General features: G+C 39.3%; 1 protein-coding gene across 2 annotated transcripts; it reads right to left on the reverse strand.

Annotated features, from left to right (window-relative positions):
• Nucleotides 1-130: 130 nt before the first annotated feature.
• Nucleotides 131-8,621, reverse strand: sigirr (single immunoglobulin and toll-interleukin 1 receptor (TIR) domain). Of its 2 annotated transcripts, none has more exons than XM_034084652.2 (10): nt 8,377-8,621; nt 6,627-6,896; nt 4,377-4,578; nt 4,151-4,281; nt 3,735-3,842; nt 3,504-3,647; nt 2,846-2,948; nt 2,536-2,686; nt 1,869-2,046; nt 131-693 (listed from the first exon to the last, which is right to left on the reverse strand). In XM_034084652.2, the coding sequence occupies exons 1-10, from the start codon at nt 8,435-8,437 to the stop codon at nt 521-523; spliced, it is 1,521 nt and encodes a 506-aa protein (XP_033940543.1). In that variant the 5' UTR covers nt 8,438-8,621; the 3' UTR covers nt 131-520. The 2 variants fall into 2 exon arrangements, with proteins under 2 accessions (XP_033940543.1, XP_033940542.1); XM_034084651.2 differs by having other exon boundaries at nt 3,735-3,896.
• Nucleotides 8,622-9,341: the final 720 nt, after the last annotated feature.

The following is a 9,341-nucleotide window of genomic DNA, read 5'->3' on the forward strand; positions in this document are numbered from 1 at the left end:
TAGCATTATTGCTGCGTTGTTAGTGGTTTTACATTAAACACAAAAAGCACCCATATGTACAGAAATGTTACGAGTTCATCGGTCATGAATCTTGCTCCTCACGTGCACAAACAGATGTCCGGAGTTATAATTTAAGACTGTTACATTTATTGTTTCTCTTTCCCAATCCGTCAGCTGTCATATTTTGAAATACTGCATCCCTTCAATCTATCCGACAGCACTCTGCCCTCTGCTGGGGACTTCATGAGAGATCAAAGCCGTGAATGACAGTTCTTTCCAAGATTCACACAAATACAGCAGATAATAACTTGTACAATTTCTCATTAGATATTTTACAACAGTAAACAAAAATATGTAAAAATCAATCTTTGGTAAATAGAAAAAACAAGGTAAAAGAAGTTAACCATTTGATTTAACACAACACTGTAAAAGACACACATATTTCCCATATTGACTTAAGTAACAACAAAGCAATGCATCAGAAGAGTCGTTTTTAAGAGATCAGTGGGGGGGGTTTCGATCAGATGTCATCTTCAGTGACCAGGCAGTAGAAGTCTGAGCGCGCTCCATAGTTGCGTGATCCCAGGTCCGACACGTCGATGTCCGTGGGTCTGGGCTCGGCGGACGGGATGTGAGCGACGGGCAGGACGGGAGCTTTAGAGGCCAGAGCCTTGTATGGGGGGGGGCGAAGGCCTGCAGCAGGAAGACAAGAGTGGGACATGCTAATGCAAAGTACATGTTTGCGGAAATGCTGTAATGTTAGGGCTGTTTCATTCTTTTGTTTTAAGACATCAAACGCGTAGTTTAACATCTGGTGACATTATTGATATCAGTTTCACATTGGTTAATTCATTGTGAATCAACAACTGCTGTTAATTTAGCTTAGCATACATAGTAGAAACAGGGGGAAACAGCTAGCCTGGCTATGCACAAAGACAACGAAATGTATCTACCAGCATCCCCAGCAGTGCAACAACTTCAGGTTGTAGTATACATGGGGTTTGGTAGTTATTGAGAAGATTTTTTTAAATGTTGTAGTCACCTTGAGACAACCTTTAGTCTAAACCATTGTGTTTTTAAAACAATTAAGAAAGAAAAGGTATTGGTGTAGATTTGTGAGCTTCAGACGGAGATAGGCTGGGTATTTGACCCTGTTTCCAGTTAATGTGCCAAGATAACTGACTGTAGTTTCACATGTAGGTAAAGTATAAAGTTGAACTAATCTATTCATCAAGAATCTCGGCAACTATGCTAATACTGAGCTATTCCTTTGACATGAAAGCATTTGTCTCATATCGGCTTGGAATGTCTTGATATGATACAGGACAGACAAACTGTTAAAGAGAATATGTGCAAGCTCAACATGTCGAAGGATTTTGTTTATCTTAGTTAAAGATTAACTGTTGAACCTGTGTTTGATTATTCAAAGTGTAACTAGGTCAGCTTGTATTGCACGTTGAAAAAGACAAAAGAGACTGTCAGGTTGAGACTTGAATATAGGCCATTACGTTCGATATTTTAATTGCTATTCAAGAAAAAGTACATGACCAACTAGTGTTAACATCTCTGGATCACTACCAGATGGTTGTTAAACACGAATAAACCTGTTTTAGCGTGTTGTCTATGTCATGTAATCGTTTATTTGGCAGAGACAATGCACAGTAATGAACACTTAAAACATTCAAATGTGTCAAGCGTAACAGTGCCAGATTTAGCTTTGAGCTAATTTCCATCCGCAGTCCCTCAAATGTATTGCATTTTTAATTACAACAATCACCTGGCACTTGTCTGTGCATTTCTTTTACTTTTATGTGCAGATAGAGGTAAGACTATTCCAAACATTACTACTTAGTGACTGCTGTTCTTACCCAGATCTCCGGCAGGGTCAGTGTCTGAATTGGAGTCCCGGTAGTTGGAGTCGAGGGTCAGCATGGGGTCCTTGTCATTGTGTAGCAAAGTCTGCGGTTCGCAGGCAGACGAGCTGCGGAAGACGACTCTACGAGGCATCGCTAAGGCCAGCTCCTTCCAGAAGACGGAGGAAGGAGTCTGTGGAAACCAAACATGACACGTTACACTGCGCTGTTAAGAGTCAAACTGAACTGTAGTCTCACCTGTAGAAGCCCTATTCCATTATATATAGTATATGCAATACATTTCTAATTTAAATTCAGATGTTTATTTATTTTATTACAATGAATCACATCTCAAAATTAAAAATATCTATAATTGCGTAGATGTAAATGGCCGGTAAAGAGTAGAACACAATATAATGAAAGAGGTTTTTTCTCTTGTACTCATATTGCTGTCAGTGTTAGAGAGATTGAGACACGATATACACTTTGCACATACTGTATGTATATATGTAATTAACACAATAATATATAATTTTTCGATGAATGTTGGCTTACATTTTAGTTAAAATATAATGTATCTCTATTATTTTTGTAAAAAGTTGAACATAATTATGTTTAAAGTAAATCCTATAGTATTGTGGTGGTAATTGATCGCTCTGCTAGGTACTCTTGTGGGTCTTACCACAGAGTTGTGCTTCCAGGTGAGGACCGTGAGGCAGTGCTGGTGATCATTGAGCAGCTGCTTGATCTCAGGCCTCATGCGTTTGGACTGACCCTCCAACAGGATGAGGATGGGCTGCGGACACAACTCCAACAGGTGCAGAAGACCCTGTCTGAAAACACACACCGTGTCAGGATAGGGCATAGCGGAGACAGCAACACTGACCTCAAGTGGTATATTGTGATGATGCCACACTCGTTTTACTAAGCTTTATTCTGTATATATTATTGGTTGTTTGAACAGTGTTAGTTCAACATTGAATTCATCTGACCTGAAGTTATTGCAGCACCAGTCCTGCTCGAGGTAAGCATGAGAGAGCAACACGATCAGACGCCGAGAGCGACTCAAGTTCATCAGCAGCTCTGCAGACGGTTCTGGAGACACAAAATATTGTAGAGCGTTGTTAAAAATGGGCTGCTTTAGGTTCAAATGTGTTACCAAGGAATGTGTTACTAAAGAAAAAAAGTGCTTACACACAGATAACAAATAGTCAGACAAAGCATTGTTGTTTACAAATTGTTATAGCATTTGTTGTTTTTAGATTACTTAGATTAACATGAGAAAATGGTCTCATGGTTGCAATTGCAACACATAATAGAATAGAATAGAATGGGAGGGATGAAACCCCTCTTTAATGGTCACACATGCAGAGCACACAGCACACAGTGACATTTGGCCTCTGCATTTAACCCATCCGAGTACCAGCAGTGTAGTACGAGGAGCAGCTATTGCACAGCTATTGCACAGCGCCCGGGGAGCAATGGGAGTGGGGGGGAAGGGGGTAGTGCCTTGCTCAAGGGCATATTGGGTGAATAAGAGAATAACTCGTAGCAACGGGTTCAGAAGGATCTGAACATCTGGACTGTTAAGAGAACAAAAACTAGTTACTCTCCCATTCATTCCACAACAACAACAGACATTAGGCTTACCTGAGTTAGGTAGGATAGCGTTGTCATTGATGTGCACTTTGTACACATTTCTTTTCTCCAGGTGAGGTTTAAGAATGAAGTTGACAAACTTCCTGTCGTGGTCATTGTTCACATAGGAGATGTAGGCATCAAATAATTTGCCATCTGAAGAGACACAAAAAACAAACCAATGATGTTGATACTTTATATTCTCACAGTCTCACATGGTTATAGCAACATTATGTCACTTACCACTGAGTTCATAGTCTCCGTAGGAATTCTTGTACCAGAGTTTGATGTTCAGGTGACACCTGGAGTACACAACAGCAGCGACAGCCAGGAGCAGGAGGAGGACGATGGCTGCCAAAATAGAAAATATGTGGTTGGGGCCGTGGGGTCCGGCGCATGAAATCACTATGGAAAAATCACAATAAACCAATACTTTCATTCAAATTGATCATCGCAAACTGCAGAATATGAATTCCGTCAGTGGAGTGTGACTGTAAGACTGATTCCTAAAACAATTAAGTACTAGACTCAATATTAATGTAGGGCTGAAACCAAGACACATTTTCCTGCAGAACATTGAAGTTCATTTGATCTAAAGAGTGTATCTAAAGATGCAGGACGGATTGTAAGAAACCAACATAAATAAGTAGTTTTCTTACACTCTTCCGAAACAACTCTGAATAGAGAGGAATAGTTCCTCACTGTGCAGATGTACAGCCCACAATCATCCTGCTCCTTCAGGTTGATCTCCAGCAGACTGGTTACCATCAGCTGGCCGGCTGCAGGAGACCTGATGAGATGGAAAGGAAACTCAATCTTACTTCCACTCTCAAATGCTTTTTTTATGAAGATGCTTGAACCTGGCTTTAGAGAACTTCAAATCACCATGAGGAGGCATTCAGCGCGTAATGTATGTGATTGGGGAGGGGAAAGTGATCTTTACTCCACTGCAGCGTGGTGTCACAGTGCTCCTCTGTGGGATCCCAGAAGAGAAGAGCGGTGCAGTTCAGTGTCACAGTGGATCCTATATCTCCATGGAGTCTGTCTTCATTTTGCTTAAATTCTGGGTCTTTGGAGCACCGTGACTCTGAGAAAAGACAAACCACTGTTATCAGAATCAGAATACCTTTAGAGGGGAAATGTACATTGTTACAGCAGAAAAAGAGCCACAGACAGCTAAATGTTACATATGTTACATGCATTAAAAAGTATTAAAGTTACAAAAAAGTTATAATATAATAAGAAATATAATACAACAAATTAAAAGATACACAAATGACAAAATACACATCCTGTCACAGTTCTTAGGATTGAGCAGCCAGGTAGATATTGCACAGTTATTAACGTCATATATATATATATATATATATATATATATATATACAGTGGAGACTGGTCATTAGGGGCAGGTGGGGCACAGCCCCACCTAGTGTCAGCAGAAAGTATTAAAATAATGATTACAACAAAGTGCAAAAAATAAATTAAAAAATATATAAAATATATTTTAAGATCATGTTTAATCATCTGATTCGTCTGTACATTGCTGTTTTAGTCTGTGTTCTTCTAATTAGTGTCTACAGTGTGTGCCTATTGAGCTGTTTAGAGCCATGTGGGACAAAACCTGATCCTGCCCCTCCCTCTGACTGTCTAAGTGAACGGTGACTGCAAAAACTACACTGCGCATGCTCAGAGTATTTTCCTATTTAATGTGTGTGGCAAAAAATAATGACCACAGGGGCAAAGTGGTGCCATCCCCACCATACGTCATCTCACATAATTCAGAGCTGATTGGCTGTAAGTACGTGTGCCGCGAAAAGTGTGGTGTGTGAAGAGGAGGAGAGAGAGCTCCAGTGAGGCGTCCTAAAACCAGGAAGTAAGCTGCGCATGGCTTCCCTCCACAAAAAAGCAACCAGATTTCTCCATAGGATTTTAGAAAATATCCCAAAATAAGATCTGTGGGAAACGTAGCTGTTAGATAAATGTACGTTTTGTTCAGCCGGATAATATCCACATGTCTACCCTACTTTTATCATTTTCGAATCAAAAATCTATTGATTAGATTAGATTTATGATAGACTTTTGAAACTACAAGAAGATAAGGAGGACTTTTACAAAAAAGTAATAGAGATTTTTGTCCAGAAGGATAGGCAAATGGACTTCATCTTCATGTCAAGGTAAGACCACCATGTTATTGAAGATGGGATCTTACTTAGAGAGAACAATTCAATATTTAAATGATAAAATTACATTTTTTTGGGTATCCTTCTGTTGAACTGTCTGTTTAAAAGTAATTGAAGCATCAGACAAAAAAAGCTTTTGAAAATAATATTATATTTTGATTTAATATATTTGTAAACCTGAAGAGTCAGTGCCAGTGCCTCACCAGCCATGAACCTATCTGCAGAAGCTTATATATAGACATCTGAGTTTTTTGTGCCCCACCACTTTTGTACATATAGAAACGCCACTGTATATATATATATATATATATATTGCACATATAGCACATATTGGGGGTGTTATAGTCTGTGTTGTTGTGTGTGTGGGGGGGGGGTCTACTAGGGCCTGTGCTGGTTGTATAGTCTGACCGCTGCAGGGAGGAAGGTCCTGCGGTATCTGTGTTCGCTGTAGGAAACGCAGACTTCATCTTTCTTCGTCTTTCATGTGCACAGGCTGAGACTGCAGCTGGAAGACGAGCTGAAACTAAATGCCTTTTTGTAGGTGTACTCGCTCAACTAGCTCCCTAAACCCCCACACACACGTTATGTCTGGTTCAGGGATAAAAAGATCAACGTTGGGGGGGATTACTTTAAAACGCAATTATTTACTGCATTCAAATTGGACAGGTGTTTTAATTAGCTACATAATCAACTGTTTTACAAGAAGAAAAGGACATTTGATTTGAACACCTTTCTATACTTTAAAATCAAACATAGAAAGCACTTTTAAAACATGTCCAATACAAATATAATCTGGGCTGAGGAGAGATTCCAACAGATTTTTTGGAAAGTTATATATGTGGTCTGTTGCCTCCCAACCCTGCAAGAAATAGCTTACTGTGAGAGCCACATAATGACAGTATCCTGTTCAAATAGCCTCCATTACACTTAACATAGACGTAGTACTACTACTTACCCTTAACTATGAGGTGCGTAGTGAATGAGGATGAGCTGTTGCCCTGCTGCATACAGGTGTAATTCCCCTGGTCTGCCAAGCTGAAGTTGGCAAACTCCAGGTAGGCCTTCCCTTCCATGGAGGGCCGCGGCTGGCAGTCTTTCTGCCAGGTCAGGTGGGGCAGGGGGGGGCTCTGGGGCTCCAGAGGGCAGGTCAGCCGGTATGGGGGCTCCTGCTGCCCCACATAGAGCACCTGCTCCTTAAACACACTCCCATCCACACACGTCTGAGCTACAGATAGAGACACACAGATGCAACAAGTCAACTTTACCCATCCCAAAACTGATTGTTATATCTCAATTACGTCAAAACTATTTCAACTAATATCTAATTGTGATTATTTTTGACTGATATTGCAAATGTGATACTATTTAAAGATTCAAGATTCAAAGATTCAAAGATATAAAGGCTTAATTGTCATTTACACAGTAGCTACAGTGTAGATGTGGCGATGAAAATCTTAGGACCCAGGCTCCTCCAACAATGCAACATAAATATATATAAGTCATAAAACAATAACACTGATTTAAAAACAATAAAATAGTGCAAGAAGAAACAGAGTAGAATAACTGAGTGCAAGATTACTGTATCTTGCAAGACCAATGTGCAAGTAATGCAGATGAAGTAAACTATACATATATGTGTGTCAAAAAAAAGAAATACAATAGGCTAAATGTTACAGCGTGTGTTGTACTGTAAGTGAACATGTGTACCCGTTAACTTTTAATCTATTGGAGGAAAATTATCATTTTTGAATCTAATCATCAATGTTATTATCATTGAAAGAAATATTAAAATGTTCACTTTAATATGAGAAAATTGCAGATTACAAATTGCTATTGAACTATTCGCCATGAGCTTTCCTGAATTATAATCACGACATGAATGAATACAACTGTGTGTGTCGGTCATATCGGGTCAAGGCATAAAAAGGTTTGAATTCATCTCTACTCTGTGTGATCAAACAATAAGCCTTTTGAGAAAACACTTTGACTACCGTGTGTCTGTGTAAACAGTTTGCATACAGCCTGTGCAGCTTCATGAGGCTGAGTTCAGTGTTAGGGCAGCTTTCAGTAATGACTGAGTGTCTAATGGTGCATGAAGGTGAACCTGTTTACACTTGTTGTCAACCTAGCAGACTCTAATGGCTGTTTTGCTGACTTAGATGAAAAGAGAATATCACTGAATACCCTTTTCTGTTTGAGGACATGTTCCAAGCAAACAACAAGTTAATATCAGGCCTAACTGCTCCCTTTTCAGGACAGATGTAAAATACACCTCAGACAATGAGATATACTGTTCTATTGAATCCTGTTCTTCAGGATATTCAGCGCATGCGCTCATCGTGCCTATGACTAAAACCACAAAACACTTGCACAACTTTCCTTCCTGTTTCCTCTCTGTCCAACCAACTTTCGAGTTATTCCTCAGTTTTTCATAAAAGGAGACCCACATCCGGGTCACCTTATGTTGCCAGGCAACAGCATGTGACTGTGACAGATAAAGTGACCCTCACGAACTACATGTGCGTTACCTGGTATTTACCTAGCCAGCATCCCGAAAACATGACTGTCAGTACGTTTTAAATAGAAAAAAACAAACCAGGAACAATACATTATAAGTCATAAGTCAAACTAGATTTCTAAATATCGTGTAAACCTGTGAAATCTAAACAAGAGAATAGAGTTTATTGTGTAGGCTACATCCTTACCGTCTGCCAGTAAAGTGTTCCCGGAGAATGCCACAATGCAGGCGACTAAAATCAGAGCCATGAGCCGCAGTGTTCGTCTTCCTCCTTCCTGAGGGGACAGGTGAACCGATTGAAGCGAATTAACTAAACCTCTATGAGTGTATGCTACCTGTTGATTTATACAGTTTTGTAACGTTGTACGGAGTCACAGAGGTGACTAACAACAGCCGTCTAGTTGATGGACGCACCTGGTAAGGTACCTCAAACTCGACTTGCTATTGGCTGAACTTGGTCATGTGACGTGTGCACCGGTTTACACCATGGTTTACACAAACCTGGGAATGGATAATATTAGGACATTCTGAAAAGTAGATCTACGTCTATCCCAGTTTCCAGTTTTTCAAGGAAGTTACTCACAACTTTACCCTTAGTAATGTAACAATACAACAGCCTGAATATTCTTCATTACATGTTAAAGCCCTGAATTTAAACTTTGTTTTAAAGAAAACTATAGATTTATCAGCAACGTTTCTCAGAGGAGTTAAAAAAAAAAATTACTCATTATGAAGATTGGCTCCCATATTATTATAAAATATTATTATTGACCCAACCCAAATGATGTAATTATTATTGGTTATACTTATAACATATCCATGAGGCATTAGTAATATTTCTGTTTACCATTAATAAGGTTACAACTTGTGGGACTTTATAGTAGTCGTAGAGTGATAAAGTAAAACATTTTCACAATTGATCCATGTATTTGATGGTCAAACTGCATTTTTAAGGTATTTTTCAAATTCCCGGAAATACATTTCTTGGGAAAAAAACATGTGGTTGTATCGTGTGATATTGAAACTAAGGCTTACTATCCGCCCTTAAAAGAAACCTTGGCGTGACACAAAGACAACCCTGTCATGATTGTAACTATCACGGAAATAATACTGTATTTACACTTGAATCTTGCTGAAAAATAGATAGACATT

This window comes from Pseudochaenichthys georgianus, chromosome 6 (genome assembly GCF_902827115.2).
Source record: "Pseudochaenichthys georgianus chromosome 6, fPseGeo1.2, whole genome shotgun sequence".
Classification (NCBI taxonomy): domain Eukaryota; kingdom Metazoa; phylum Chordata; class Actinopteri; order Perciformes; family Channichthyidae; genus Pseudochaenichthys; species Pseudochaenichthys georgianus.